This window comes from Bubalus bubalis, chromosome 8, assembly GCF_019923935.1.
Source record: "Bubalus bubalis isolate 160015118507 breed Murrah chromosome 8, NDDB_SH_1, whole genome shotgun sequence".
In the NCBI taxonomy this organism is placed as follows: domain Eukaryota; kingdom Metazoa; phylum Chordata; class Mammalia; order Artiodactyla; family Bovidae; genus Bubalus; species Bubalus bubalis.
The window spans coordinates 51,314,748-51,331,363 of NC_059164.1; the positions used below are offsets into that span (position 1 = coordinate 51,314,748).

Genomic DNA, 16,616 nt, shown 5'->3' on the forward strand with positions numbered 1-16,616 from the left:
ATGAAGCTATGTCAACATTGTTATTAAACTAATTGTCCAGTAACTCACTGGATCAGAGATCTTATTACATATTGGCAGAGAAAATAGAAAAATTGACTGTTTCTTAACCAGTTCTTGAATACCCAGTTTATAGAGTATTAAATAAGGCACCAGGAGCTCTAACAGCTGGCTGTAAGAGCCCAGAGAGTTCAGGGAGAACTTTAATATCTAAAGCTCACACAAATACTAAATTAATATTTACTTATGAAAATTTAGGTGTTTACTTTTCAAATCTTTAATAATCCTTTTTTCATGAGTTCATGTTCATTCAACTGGCTTGTTATCTTATCACTAGTGTGATAAGATACTCAATATCACATAGTTCACACCATGGCTACCCTAGATCCTATAATTTGGAGGGTTATTTTTTTAATATAGAATTTTCTTTTGTTAGGTATGGTAAAGTCCTGGTGTATATTTTCCCAGGATCTGTAACTGTCTCATAAAAGATGAACTTCAAATTTTCAACACTAAAGTGACTATGTTTTCCTGTGTACCGCTGCTGCTGCTAAGTCACTTGAGTCGTGTCCGACTCTGTGCAACCCCATAGATGGCAGCCTACCAGGCTCCCCCGTCCCTGGGATTCTCCAGGCAAGAACACTGGAGTGGGTTGCCATTTCCTTCTCCAATGCATGAAAGTGAAAAGTGAAAGTGAAGTCACTCAGTCGTGTCCGACTCTTAGCGACCCCATGGACTGCAGCCTACCAGGCTCCTCCGTCCATGGGATTTTCCAGGCAAGAGTACTGGAGTGGGGTACCATTGCCTTCTCCAATGTTTTCATGTGTAGAATCCACTAAAAACAAATGGACATAGGACAGGAGGCCTGCAGTCAATTACTACACCACCAAACCACATACCCAGGATCATAAAAAGTGTTGTTTGCCTAAAAATCTGAAACTGCTGTTTATGTTTTCATAACTGTTTGATTCTAAAAAAGTAGATAGATACCATAACTGTCAAAATTTACCATATCATTTTTAAAAGCAGGCACATATTTTAGTCCTTCCACTTTGTACATGTCAAAACCCTGAACTTTGACATTTCAATATTAATTACAAGTAGTACTTATTATTGTTAAACCACCACTTAAATACTATTCATCATTCTGCAAACACTGACTAGTATCCCTATTAGTCAGTAACAGAATTGATCTTGTGCTTTGTCTGCCCAGTTCTACTTGGAATTAATACTTTTCCTCTGACTCTTCTGAAATGAGAGTGAGTTTATTTGAGAGTATAAAATACTGTGTATTTTTTCCCCACATCAGCTCTAAATCCAATGTAACTGGTGTTTTTCAAATTAGAAATATTTCTCAATTACTCTTACTAATATATTTACTGATTCTTGTTTACCATGATGTTGGAGCCACAGATAAATTTATATTTGATGAATCATCAGGAATATTATATTATAAATTCTTCTTTATTAATTTAATTCAGTTCCTTTAGTACCAGGATCACCTAACTTGACCTCATATTCACCTCTGTTATTGCACTGTAGAATATTTCAGTGTCTTAGACCTTCTCAGATTAGTGAAAACATGAAGAAAAATAATTTCACATCCCTAATCTTTTCTGAGGTTTTGTATAAACCATACTCACAAGGTACTCTTATAAACAATCTCTTATATTCAAAATTCTGGTCACTTTACTGGAAAATAAACAGTCCTCTGCCTGTAATTATAGCCTTCAGGAAGGGGCAAGCCAGTGACCTCTCTGACTTGTAGGCACAGGAATAAGCCCTAAAGAATAAATGCCTCCTATTCCCTCATCTTTTCCCTTGGCAAACTCTACTTCATTCAGGGCCAAACAAATGTGAACAAAGTGAGCAGTGCAAAAGTGAGAATTTCTTTCTACTCTTCATACATATTTTTTCACCTGCATTGCAAATATTTACGATTTGCAGAGATGACAAAAACATGCTTCTTGTGATCCAGTCACAAAAATGTATTTGTTGATATTATCAGGACTTTTATCCAAACACTGTAGCAAATCAGATGGTCTCTTTTTACTGTGCAAATATACATACATATTTTTTGGAAGACAAATTTTTTGTCAAAATCAACACTATTGTCTATGATCTGCAAGGCACATCCTTAGGTACAAAAAAGCATGACAAAGTGCCTAAGGCAAACTTATTTAGATATTTTCAGAATTAAATATATACAGATAAACATGACTATCATGAAAGAAAAAGGCAATATGTGTCTGTAGCCAGAGATGCATTAGAACTACAGCACACGCCCATGTACACGCTCATGTACACTCAGCAGGTGCCCATGATATCTCATGAGTCCTTGGGAACACTTGTCTCTCATTGGCCCTGAAGGCCACATTATTCTCATGAGAAGGAAATGGTATAAAATGGATGTAGTTGTGTAGAGGACAGTCCACAGATGCAGAAAGACAATGAGGCTCAGCATCACATTCCTTTCAATTCCATCAACTTTTACAACTTTGACAGTCTCAAAAGAGCTTATTTTGTGTATTTTCATAATTCTATAACTATTTTTTTTTTTGTCATAGGACTTACTGGTAACAGGATAATCCTATCTGTCCCTAAGAAACATGGGTTTTTCTGATGAGTAGGGTCCTAAATGTTGGCCACAGAAGAAAGAAGAGGGGGAGAAGAAAGAAACAACTTTGACAGATACAAGAAATTTCTGTTTTCAAAGAAGGTGATTAAAGTGATAGACTATGAGAGGCAGTGAAAATGAGTGCTATCTAAATTACGTCCTTAGCTTCTAGAAATCCACACATTATCTTCTTCATAATAAGAATTATTAATACTTAGCAAAAAGTGACAATTTCTTAGAAACCAAAGAAAAGACAAAGTTCGGAAACACTGACAACTTTTTTTAAAAAAGAGAAAGTGTTTAAAAAGTTAAATTCTCCAGCACAGTTTTACTTCTTGTGATAGATTTTTCTACATTTAAAGTAATATGCACTTACAGTCAGAACCCATTTTAAAAAGCCACAGCATGTAGTTAAGACCACAAACTTATGATATAGGTAATGGCTATCAGTTTGTTAAAAACTGGCTATGTACTTGACCATGCAATAAAGACATAATTGCTTTTTCTAAAAATCTGAGCTTTATGTAAGTTAACTTTTAGTTTCATGAAAAAGTAAACTTTCACCTCTTCAAGCTGGCCTTTTGTGACTATAGTACCAAATTTAGATCTTCCTCTTTATTTGCATTCACAGATGCTTATTTCCCTTACACTGTATTTCATAAATTATCAATATGTATTTGTTTGCTGGTATGACTGTTTATTGTCATCTCCTCTCCCAGCAGGTTTGCTTCATAAAGGCAACAACCAGGCCTATATCGCTCATTATTTTAATATCAGTAGGATTAGACAGTCAGTAAATTTCTGTTGAATTTTTTATTGAATCTTAGTTATATGAATAAGTCCTTTCCTCTGTCTCTTGAAGAAAACAAAGATTACAAGTTTTTGGCCGTTTTATGCATTAAATGAAATGGTTAGGCTTCTGCTACTTGGTTTAAACTAATAAAATGAATGAACAAGCATGTAATGTAATTAGCTTAAAATAAATGGAAAATGTTGCACATTTTATTGCCAAGATAATTTTTAGAGATATTCATTTTTACTATTGACTGCCACTGCATTAGTGCTTGTAATCTGCTTAGTGCATTAGCACTAAATACTATTGATTCACTCAGAGCTAACATACCAATTCAATCTTTGTATTTTTCCCATTTCCTTGGGTAGCACTTTTCCTGTAGTTTAGTTTGTAGACTAGTTGCTAGAGGCAAGTGTTAAATGGATTTTAAATTTGAAATGTCATCAGAAAATTTAGTATCATATGGATTTACATTTTCTGGTACATGGACTCAAATTCTAGCAAATCATGAGAAAGCCATATATTTTGAGATGACAACTCAGCAACTTAATTTTTGTAGTATCAGTTCTAGAAGAGAATGCTTTACAAATCAAAACTGACCTCAATTCATGTCTTTACCTACAGCATCATTTGAAATATCACCATTTTAATGTCCTTTGATTGATGAACATTTTGGTGATTTATCCAAATCAAACAACTGAAGTCAGACTTTAGTCTGAATTAATTATTTTTTTGTTTTATAGTTAGATACTGTTCATAAAACACCTCCATTACTGAACATCAAGAATAGTTAAAACAAGCCTTATTCTATATTAGCATGCATTTATAATATATTTTTCTGTTCTCTTGTTGAGAAACAAGACAGTATGAGGTATTTTTGCAGTATAGAAGGAAGACACACTTCATCTGCCCTACCTTAGCCTAGGTCTAGGGTGAAGGGCAGGAAGCCTCTTTTCCAAGGCTTTTACTTAGCAAGTCATTCATATGCAAATGAACAATTTTAGTTAGAGGAAAAATACATAATGAGCAGACTGGAATGTATCCAAGATCCTAGAATCATTTACCACATTCACTATTATATTTTTTAAAAAATAAAAGGAGTATTAATGATATCAAGAGTAGCTGAGCACTTGGTTCATTTCCCTGATAAATGAGCCCTTTGCAGCCCTCTCTGGACACTGGAGATGTGACTTACAGCACATATCTGGGCACTGAGTCATCCTGAACTCCGGGTGCCCACTGACTCAGTATCTGTGCCAACCTATGAATAAGCAACGGCAGAAATTCCTGGTGGGTCTTCTATCCAATTTCTGACAGCTCCTCATTTTTCTTATTAGAGGAGATAATGCAGGATGGAATGTCATCAATAAGACAGAAGTCTGAAGGAAGGATGTAACATTCAAAATTTGATACATTATGTGGAATAAAAAATCCATGATTACTCAAGGAGGTGAATATTCTTATCAAAATGTGAAGTCTCATATGCTTTCAGAAGTCTCTAATCATGTGGTGGTATGGCAATAATGTATGTACCAGAGCCGTAGCTTCAGAATTTTATTATCACTTCAACTTCTCAAAGACCAACTTTAGGATTTATTTTTTTGCCCGAACTCCTTATTGTTTGCTCAATTAATTTAATGAAGCGAATCTCCACATAGAAATCAACTACTTAAATAAAAGATCACACAACTTGCTTCAAAGGACATTGAGAAAAATGAAGAATTAATTTATAATGCATGTCGCACAGTTAATGCATAAATACCCATGTACAGGTGGGAAATATTGTCAATCACATTCTGAATTGATATAATTCACAGGTTAAACCTATTTATAGTTTTGGTGATAGTCTCAGCATTAACTGTGTTTCTTTGTTTAACTTATTTCAAACGTCATGTCTTTGTTTTTTCATTCTTTCCTAGGGTGTGCTCCCTGTGCGACCCCACAGACAGCAGCCCACCAGGCTCCCCCGTCCTACCTGCGAATAAACTACAAAATGGTTTAAAGAAGGGTTATCAGGAGGATGAAAAAAAAGCAAAGATCTTTAATGGCTCACTCTGTAACATGTTTTCTAATACCCCAATGGTATGCCCTGTGATCTCAGTGTTACAAAATTCTGGAAAGAAAATAATTTTAAATTCCTCTTAATAAAATAATGCAATGTAGTACATTTCATGTGACAGACAACATGGAAAATTCAACTAAGTTAGGGAGCAGCAACTCCCTGAGCCTGGAAGACAATAAAGAAGAGTTTACAGAAGGAAAGGAATCAAGTGTATAGAATTTCTACTTAGATTTTTTTTTTTTTTTTTAAGTAGATTGAATCCTTAGATGTCAAGGGTTTTCTTTCTTGCAAGATTTTGCTTTGGTAATCTATTACATTTGGCATATGGCCAAGATGTTTAGTGTGTTTAGAATGAAGAATCCTCAATAGCATTTTTTCATATAGGATAACATTCTCTCATTTTGAAGCACAGGAAGTAAAAAAACCCTGAAATCTGACTTCACATTTTTCATCCCTAATATGAAATGTGTTCTCTTGAGAGTGCTAGACTGTTTAAATAAGCATGCCAAACCAGTATAATTATATGGATGTTACTTGTAACACTGACTCCACATTTCCAGTTCAAATGGTGTGGTATGGGAGATTATAGATATATAGCCTATAAAGAGTTATAAATCTTTGTTTATTTTATTAAATATTATGAGACATGCCCTGAGGATGACAGATCAATAATGGTCCTTGTGGTTTCCTGATGGAAGGCTGCAATTATTTTCTTCCATTACAACTTAAATGTAACCCAATTTTACTCATCTATCATCTTTATAATAGTAATAAAGAAACATCACCAAATGTTTATTTTTATGCCTATTCCTATTACCCCTTGTTTGCATCTTGTTTTGATTTTGTTTTCATTCAAAACTGTTCTAATCATTTTGCTTTCTTCCTTTGATGGCTCTGAGTGGTGACCCTTTAACTTTGGCACTCTGAAACGGAGATGGAAAATTACTACTTTAAGTTTCCTTTATTTTGGGAAGCAGTTGGCTACTCTTTGAGTATAAATGATGTTTAAAAACAAGGAAGCTTGGTACAAACAACCTTGAGGTTGACTTTTTCTAAAATTTCATTATCTGTAAATTCTTGAACATATAACTTAAGCATAACATAAGCATTGTATTTTATAATGCCATAGGAAGTTAGAATTAAGGTCAGGGAAAGGAGCACCTTATACCTTCTAGATTGACTATACAGCACAATTCTGATCCAGTTGTCCTTCTTGTCACCCTCCAAACCACCACCACTCCCATATCTCCTTTTTGCCTTTTGAAACTGTTAAGTATTCAGGAGGACTTACACAAATTAAACATTACAGAGGTGGTCACTCATAACAGTCAGCCAGGGAAGTAAAAGACTCTCAAAAGCAATAGAACCAGAATGTGCCTCTTCCAGAAAACAATCCAGTAATTTGAATTTGACTTTCTTTACACAAATACCCCTTATAATGAGAGCTATTATTTATAATGTACCAAGGACAAAGTTAGAGCCTCTTATAAACATTGTTGCACTTGTCCATACCATAGTCCTGCATGGAGGAAAATGGGTTCATTGGATTTAAATAATGCTCTCAGGACAGCCCGGAGAAGGCAATGGCAAACCCACTCCAGTACTCTTGCCTGGAAAATTCAATGGACAGAGGAGCCTGGTAGGCTGCAGTCCATGGGGTCGCAAAGAGTCAGACACAACTGAGCAACTTCACTTTCACTTTTCACTTTCATGCATTGGAGAAGGAAATGGCAACCCACTCCAATGTTCTTGCCAGGTGGGCTGCTGTCTATGGGGTCGCACAGAGTTGGACACAACTGAAGTGACTTAGCAGTAGCAGCAGCTCAGGACAGGCAGATAGAAAATCATGGGGTACAAGTTTGAATCCAGATCTCTTGTTCCATGAGATCGTGCTGCCTCCCAACTAGCTAAATTTATGATTATCTTATGTGCCAGGTACTTTATATTTATTATCCCATGTTTCTATAGAAAGCCTGAGAAGTAGGTATTGCTATCTGCATGTTACAAATGAGGAGACTGAGGCTCTAAGAATTAGGTAATGTGGAAGAAGTTACACAGGTGGCACATAGGAGACCAGGGCTTCCAACCAGGTGACTCTGACACCAAATTGCATGCTTTTCCCATTTAAATGATCAATCACTGGTCATTAAGATGACCAAGATATTGGTAAAAATATTTGCTACAAGTCTATTTATGTTCTTTCAAATGCTTATATGTAAAATAAAACTTTGATATTGGGATGGCAAGAGAAAATATAATGTCATAACTATTTTTTAGATAGGTGAGAGATATTTCAAAGACCCCTTTTTCATTTCAACTTTGATTAAAAATCTTTCAAAACACATAATTCTACTTCTGTTAGTAAGTGTACTGTAATTTAGGGAACAGGATCTTTGCTGATTTGAGGACAAACCATTCCTTTATTCAATATTGATTATTTGGAAGAAATTAGGCCAATGTATACTGATCCTAGTTTTTTTCCTGGAATAACTGTCATGTTACTAAATCTCTTATATGACACTGTTGGATATCCAAACAATGTGCTTAGAGTGAATTTTTAATAGTTTATCCCAAAATAGAAGATAAGGGGGTTTTTTTAATGCCCAAATTTGGGGATTTTCCAAGTCTCCAGATTATGTGGCATTTTCTCAGTTACTTTATGTTGAATAACAATGTACCATTTAGGGAACACACATTAACCTAAAACAACTTCAATCAATACTAATTTAGAATGCTTACAGTGGTTGAATGATGAATGCGTAAAAAGGGCAGTAAAGACTTTTAACCAAAGATTTAATTATTTGTGGATGTGGAATCTCATAATTCTAAAAGGTAGAAATCACTGTGAACAAACCCTTTAGCAGTCACTTTCAAAAGCAACAAAGAAAACGGTTACACTATAAAGATGAAGAACTAATAGTCAACACTAATAGTACATGAATGGATATCTGTGGCGTGGGATAAGTTTCCAGAAACAGCATCATATGAGGAATCAACGAGTTTTGAAGTACAAATAACTAAGAGGTGAAGACGACCTGCTCTGGAAACTATCAGATAACTCGAAAGAGGGTTTTAGTGATGTCATCAATATGAGAAGATGTATATGAAAGTCTGCACATATACTTTTATAAAATTTGAGAGTGGAAAAAGCAACATAATACATGATCTAAAATAAGCAAGTCAGGTCTGATACTGCTGCTGGACCCTTAAAACCTAAAAGACCCTTTCCTGGTGCTCTGTCTGATCCTGTGATAGAGATACAGTTTGTACAGGGCAGAAGCTCAAGGAGAGCCAGAAAACCCCTGCTGCTGCGAACATGCTCTCAAAGCCTCAGTGGAAAGTTAGCGCTGCAGCTTTCTTTGTCCACAGAGCACACAATGGTTCCTCTATAAAGATCTGATCGATTATACATGTTAATAACAAAACTATAATATATGTATCTATTCACTAAATGTTATGCCAAAATAATAACTCAGTTCCAGGAAATTGTTGGGTCACCTGATATCTCTGCCAAGTAAATTTGCCAAGACAAAATGGAGTAGTTGTGTTGCTTAGAGTCTTTCCAAACTAATTTGATCCTGTAAATCATTTGGTTTAGTGTGAGTAATGGCTCTAGGTGCCTTCATTTTAAGATGAAGCTGGGAAATGTCTGAATGCTGGTTATTGGAACAACCTGAGGTCTTTCTGTGGTGGGTATATGAAAACTGAGAACGTGGGTAGTTTCATTCTTGGAAGAATTCTGACCTTCAGTAACCAGAAAAGATAAACAGGCAAATAAATGAAGAGATTTGAAGGTATTTGTCTTTATGGAATTTGGCTAGTATTAAAGTTGGCTTCCCTTGTGAGAAGACTATGTTGGCAAGTTTCATCTTGTTTCCCACAAGAATTTTTGCGATGGGAGTGATAATAGTTTCAGGTGTGGTTGGTGCATTTTGGGCATTTTTCCTGGGTGATAAAACTGACCTGAATTTCATTGGGTAATCCTGCCTTTTTGTTCCTCTTGGAACACTAAAAATGTCAAAGGGGTAGGATAAAGTTCAGCTGTGTTTTGAGAATTTCTAGAATTGATAAATACTTTTATATCTGGGGTTTGAAATGTACAAAATAAAGCAAAGAGATAAGATATCAATATATCCTTGTAAGGTAAATTCTCTTTAGTTTTCAACAAATTTACACAAGATTTAAATAACAAAGTCGTGTGCTTTAGAGGCCCTGCAGGAATTTCCAGTTGACTCATTTCTAAACTTGTGTTTCTGAAGCAATTTATTGGATGCAGGAAAAGTGTTTTCTCTGAAATGCTATTAATATTACACTTTTATTTCCTAATTCCCAGGTTTCTGAAAGTTTTTTTGTTTCCTTTCATTCTTTTGCATTTTCTAGTAAGGAAAAGGGGTAGCCTCATGAGCAATCCCATTGCTTCTCACAGATTTTGCCACACATATTAAAATGTATTCAGGGAGAAATAAGTCTTAGTTGGAATTTATATGTATGTATACTATGTATATTCATAGACTTTGGAAAGGAAAGGAAGTAAGTTATGGCTTTAGTTCACTGAAAGATGGATTCATTTTCTTCGAAGCATTTTTCTAACTTTATAAATAAACTACGTAGAGTTTCCATCTGGAGAAGTATCCTAGACATTTCAGCAAAAGTAAAACAAACGTTTCTGAATTCATATGTCCTTGGTACCCATCTGCAAATTATATACTTTCTTTTATCAAGGACATGTGTAATGTTCTTCCTGCTTGCAATTATAACCTTTACCACTTAGACTGAAAACTGTTAGAGTAAGGGAGATGTACATTTTCAAAGTCAGGTGTCTTTAGAAAAGCTATACCATTTTTTCATCCAATTATGATCATAGTGGTCCTTAGGTTAGGAGGCATAGAAAGTCTGTAATGTTCAAATCTGGGTCCCCACCAAGAAAGTGCAAGGCCACAATGGACTCCCAATTTGATGTTCTTCCTCTCAATTTGATGCTAGCCCTAAATGATCTGATGACCAGCAGGATAAATCCTCTGGGTATAACTGGTAGCCTTTACTATATTTAAATCAAAGCAACAAAGAATTTCCCTAACAGTTCCTGTGAAAATGCCATTTTATGTTGTATAAACAATCATCAATCAAAATATTTATATCTATAGACATCAAATGTCAACCAGGTGAAAAGCACCAAATCAGAACTTGGTAGATACATACCCATTCAAGTAGGACTTCAGGCATTGAAGCCAAGATCCAAAGGAGGAATCTGAGAGCAAAAATTTCCTCTATAGTTTTCTAATTAATTCAGAGAAGCATATTAGTGCACTTAAAAATGTTTAATGTATCAACATTCTAGAAGAGTTTTCTGTTTGTTTTTAGTTAAGTTTCTTTAAGTAAAGCCAAGAATATAGACAATTCATATATCAGTAAGAGAATGGGACCTCATTAAAAAAAAAAGCCTTTAACACCTACAATTAAGCATCTTGTTCTAAATGTTGTAAAGGTTGCATGGCATTTCAATAACTGTGCTTTATAGAACTGCTGTTGTGCTAACTTTATGTACATCTGACCAGAACTACTAAAGCTTACATGAGAAGTAAAGTTAATAATCAGAAAAATGTTGGCAAACATGCAAACCTAAATTGTAAAAATATTTTATATTTTCTTTAAGCTATCACATTAACTTCTCAAGTTATGATTCTATCTTTAAATGAAGATTCAATTTCTAAATTTTCTTGGAAAGAATTTGCAAACATTTGGATAAATACCATTTACCAAGCACCAAAAAGCCCTTGATATTCTCTTTTAGGCTGGTACCTATTCTGACATGTACCTCATAATTTGCAAGTAGGAAACCTGTGTGACTTACCCTATTGAAGCAGTGTTCATGGTTGGGGCCATAAAAGTGCTGGAGACATCTCACATTGTTTTTGTTGACGATCTTGTTGAAGAACTCATTGACATATTTGACAGGGAATGCACAGACAGCAGAGCGATTCATTGGTTCTGAGGAATCTGGCTTGCTTTGTGCAAACACCCCATACAGAATGTCATCATTCAGGCTGGCACCTATTTGCCTAGCGAGCTGAGCCCCAGGCTTACTGACATATGCAGCTTGGAGAATATTAAACACTTCCTGCTTTGTGGATCTCTTTCTTCTCTTTTCCGTCAGAATACACTCCAGAGGCATTTCCATGTACGAATGCAATCCAGAGTCTGCGGAACAGAACCTGATTATTCTTGTGTGAAAAGTCTGAGCATCTAGAGTTTCCCGCTGGACCGTCAAAAAGTAAATAAAATGGTTGCTTTCAAAGGCGTGGACATACTTAATGGGGTAGGAATCTCGGAGTTCAGGTAGAACATCAATATAGGATTGGTCTGTCAAAAACTTAAAACCATCTTGTGTTTCCTTTAGCCTTCTCACCGATATCGAGTGCAATGAATGATCTGGAAGGTAAGAAGAATTTATGGTATTGCCCACGAAGAAGTTGATGAATCGCTCCTTTTCAGACAATAGGACTTTGGTTCCCAGGGCACTCACCACACAGTCAGGACACTGGCTGGTCTCTTCGTCTGCCTGAGGAGAGTACATGCAGTGAACCTCCGACTCTATGTCTGCAGTATTGTTGGGTGGAAGGACGTGTCGCTGGCAGGTCCCTCTGTGGACACTGCCACAGCTAATGAGTTGATCATCATAGTACGTGTCAACAAGCAGAGCCATGTTGATGTTATCTTTCCAAACACCACCTGATAAATTGGCTTTATGGCTGCAGTCCTGACATGGGAAACAATCTGGGTGTTCCAGCACAGGCCCCGTCTTGTACTCAGCAATCTTCTGAAGGTCTTTGTCATTTAAAACGTAAATGTAGTTAACGGCACCGAGGTAAATGTGATGTTTGTGCAAAACAACATTCTGAATGGATGTTTCTGCAGTGAAGTTAGGAAGCTGATATTGCATGTTCACATTCATCCTGGACTTTACTAGTGCCTCTTTACACTCCCCATTGCTCTTCTGCACGAAGGTAAACAGAAGCACAAGAATGCCAGGTGCAAGCACAGCAGGGGCCTTCATGGTGAGAATTTTATCTGCCAAAAGACGTTCAAGGCGAGAGCAGTTTAGTTGTCATTAGAAACAAAGAAGAAGAAACTGAGAGAACTATACCAGTTAGACTGTTAGAAACAAATCTTCCTAACTGGAATTTTTACATTGAGTGAAAACAAAAAACTCTAGCTGACTTCACATAAAGATGCATTGTGCAGTTGGACATGACTTTACATAGTTTTAATTTTAGAACTCAAGCCACAGACAAGTAATTTTAGAGAACCATTATAAGATGCAAACAATGTTCTGTATTAAGAACGATACAACAACTAAGTTAGACTCATTCAGCAGTGAAGTCAGAAAAATAGCACATTTCTTTCTTAACCCCTTGCTGGTTGTTTCATGTGGTTTAATATCTGTGGTTAATGACTAGGGAGATATTTAAACTTTCTCAGTTAGTCAAGTAAAGGAACTGTGGTTCAGATTCATTTACTCTACAAATCACAGCAGGCATTGTTTCCTTGGGAGCATGTAGAATTACTAAGCTAAATTTAGCTTCCTTTTGGAAGAAAACAATCATAAATTCTAGAAGCAATATGATCACATGCTGTTTATAGGATTTTGTGTGCAGAGAAAAGGTATGGTTATAATTTAGCTATAATTGACCTATTGTTTTGGATAGGCAAATGCTTAACTTAATAATGTAAGATCACTGGGAATGTAAAAACAGCAAGCTTAAAATGTATAAAATATAATCTTTAGGACTAAAATGCTGGAATTATTTCACAGGGAAAAACAACATATTGTTCATTACCAAGTCAAAAGCTATTTAGTTAAAAGAACGTTATTTTAACATTCCATTTTATGTGCACGGACAGTATTTCTACTAGGAAGCATGAGTGGACTTGTTAGTCAGGTTTTAAAAACTGAAGGTGCACATTGTGAGTTCTACTTATAATAGTTACAGGCAGGTTTGGAAAAGAGAGGCCTTAGAAGCAGAAACCAAATGGCCACTACTTCCCCTTCATTTTAAAAAATGTGAAATTCTGACAGGACAAAAGGAGTCTCCAAAAACATACTGGGCATTGTAATTATGCCAAAGACTAACTTGAGGTCCATAGAAACACAACAGAATTCACTGTGCATGGCTCTGTGCTTGCAGTTTGGGAAATGGGACATGGCACTTACCCTTCAGTGAACTTACACTGAAGCTGAGATATGATACACATATGAAAATTACTATAGTGCATGCTATTATGATTTTCTGTATAGCAAAAACCAGAAGCTAAAAGCATCAAGAGAGGAAAGTATGGCCTGTACTTGGGATGACTATGATCATGAGAAATATGGACAAGTCCAATACGTTTGAGATCCAGAAGAAAAGGACAATGCCTGTTTGGCTCATCACTCCATCTCATGGGCTTCATATAGAGCCTAGAGCGAAGAAGGTGTTCAATAAATATATGTTGAATAAATGAGTGAATAAAAATTAAACAGTAAGTTCAAAGTCACAGAACAGATAAGTGTAGTAGCCAGAATCTGAATCCAAATCTTATTGATTCCAAAATCAAAGATAATTTTATCCTACCAAATTGACAGGAATTACAGGCATTATTTAGGAGATAATACAAAGTCACTTAAGGATTCTGAGGTAGAGAGTCATATGAGCAAGGTTTTACTCTAGGAAGATTGATCTGGAGGCAAAGTGACTTAGAGCAGGTAGAACCTGGCAATGAGAAGGCCAGACGACAGGTATTATAGCCCACAACCAGGTAAAAAGGGCCAGAAGCAAATGGTGGCCCCAAAAATAGAAAGGGAAGGGATGAGTGAGAGTTATTTGAATAAATAAGATTTGACACCTAAGTTGGTGGAGCAAAAAAGACAAGGTAAAGGATAAGCAGTGTAATCTGGGAAAAAGTGGAATGGAACAAGTTACAAAGCTAGGGTAGTCAGCAGGAGGAAGTTAGGCTAAAGATCGAAGAATATGATAAGCTGACTTTAAACATGTTGAGTTTGATGTGTTGTTGAGAAATGAGTGAAAAGGATCTACTACAGGAATGACTAATAGGTTTTACACTGTTTACTAGTAAGCAGGTGAGTAAGTGAAAAATGAAGATTCCAAGCAAGATAGCATTAGTACCAAGCGACAGAGCATTAGTACCAAGCAACAGAGGAGTATAATGAAAATTCTGAGAAGCCTGCTCATACTGAGAAAGTAGTGCAACTGGTCTTGGGTGAGATAATATCCCTCTTAGACGAGACGGAGGCAAGCAGAAGCATGGGTGCCAAGTATCTGCCATCTCTGCATTAGAAAGAATGAAACTCCAGAACTTGATCTTAGTGGGATAAATAGGATTGTGATTGGAACAGAAACAAACTCTGCGTGTTATTTGCACAGAGGTGATGGTTAATAACAAGAATGACTATGTTCCTGGAGGGACAAGGTGAAGGAAGAAAAGACAAATGAACCATGTCTTGGCAATTTGCACACTGGAAAAACTAAGGAAGGAGTCAAGGGAGGTAAGTTAGTTCAGGGAGGTGTCAAGACAGCCAGTATTGCACTGTGTCACAGACGGTGGGTGAAAGGCTCAGGAAAGTGGATATAATCATACAAAGGCTACTTGTTGACCTTCACAAGAGTACTTTCAGTAGATTCAACAGTGGTGTCAGACACTGAACTGAAAGGGAATGTGTGATGAGGCAGTAGAATGCTAGTCAAAGGAAGGACAATGAGGGTTGAGGGGACTTTAATTTGTAGGAAAGACTCTCATTCGTAGGTCTCTTTTCCTTCTAACATTTGTTAGGTATTTACTAAAGGCCAGACACTGTGGTAGATGCTGGGAATACAGAACATGGTACCTCCCCTGCGAACCTCACAGTCACTTGGTAGAGGCACGAGGTTGACAGAAATTATGGCAGTCTGTAGGAAGGGCAAACAATCATACTGGAAATGATGCTGGAGTTGAGTCTTGAAGGACAACAAGGAATGGGAATTTCTAGTGGGAGAGCCATTTGTACAAGAGAGAGTATGTGACACAGTTAGGAGAAATACAAGTAGTTGAACCTAGAGAAATGGGGAAAACAAAAAGGGCAAATGAGGGAGATAAAAGTACTTGATCAACATTCCAAGAGAGCAAAACGAGGCATTTCCAAGAGCCCTGAAATGTAAGAGAAGACTCTCTTTCTGAGACAGCAGGAGAGGATGAGATGTCAGATAAAGATATAGGGACATTTAAGGAGTTTAGGGCATATGATCTCAATATCTAAAAATAAATTAGGGTATATGATCATCTGCTGAAATTGATGGATACAGAGGAGTTACCAAGGACTGACTTCAGGGTGTAGGAGAAAGTTTAGAATATCTACAGCAGGGCATGCAATCTGAGGTCAGCAAGAAATGAAAGAAAGGATTGTACAGTAGCTTTTAGGGCTTCCTGAAGATAAGACACAATGTATATGACTTCCTCTTCACATTCATGAGATTTGGAAAAAAAACAAGAAAGAAGGTTAAGGACACAATGATTTTCAGGGTCCAAATGAAGGCATCTGATTAGGGGATATAGGCTTTAAAGGCTACAAAATTACAGTTGGACCAGAAGGCAAGGCAGAGCTTCAATAAGGAATAAACCATATAATCGTAAAAATAACAGTAACATGTATTGAGTGCTTACACCACGTGCCAGGCATTCTGCTGAACCTCTGATATACTCTTCAAAAACACCCTGTGACATAGGAAGTATTACTATTCTCCATTTCTAGGCAAGCAAACTTGCCCAAAGTCATACAGTTAGAACGAGATTCAGTCCCACATCTGGCTGACAAGAATCTGTACAGTCTGTTGAATGCTTCACTAACACTGAAACAGCTTCCCGAGCTAAGAGGGAGAGTGCACCAGAGCAGAAGCGAGACAGAGCTCTGGTTCTGGCCCTTTCCCTCTCTAGTTGTGTGACTTTAGGCAATTCATTCATTCACCTCTGAGTCCCAGGGTCCAATGGCCTCACATGACTGCTCTAAGTATCAAAAAGAGACCTCATCTTTGAAAACAATTTGCTCAGTTACATAGCATGTGTGTGTGTGTATACATATATATATATATAACTATATGATTCTGAAAACTATGATC

The 16,616-nt window shown here is 36.5% G+C and overlaps 1 protein-coding gene across 4 annotated transcripts in view; it reads right to left on the reverse strand.

The window, feature by feature from the left end:
- MET (MET proto-oncogene, receptor tyrosine kinase) overlaps window positions 1-16,616 on the reverse strand; it is a 116,315-nt gene that overhangs the window by 72,676 nt on the left and 27,023 nt on the right. For 3 of the 4 annotated variants that reach the window (XM_006069689.3, XM_006069688.3, XM_044946635.1), the window contains exon 2: window positions 11,321-12,537. The exons of the other annotated variant lie outside the window; for it this stretch is intronic. In XM_006069689.3, the coding sequence (XP_006069751.1) occupies window positions 11,321-12,523 (1,203 nt within the window). In that variant the 5' untranslated portion in view covers window positions 12,524-12,537. The remainder of the gene's footprint in view (window positions 1-11,320; window positions 12,538-16,616) is intronic. 4 annotated transcript variants of the gene reach the window in all.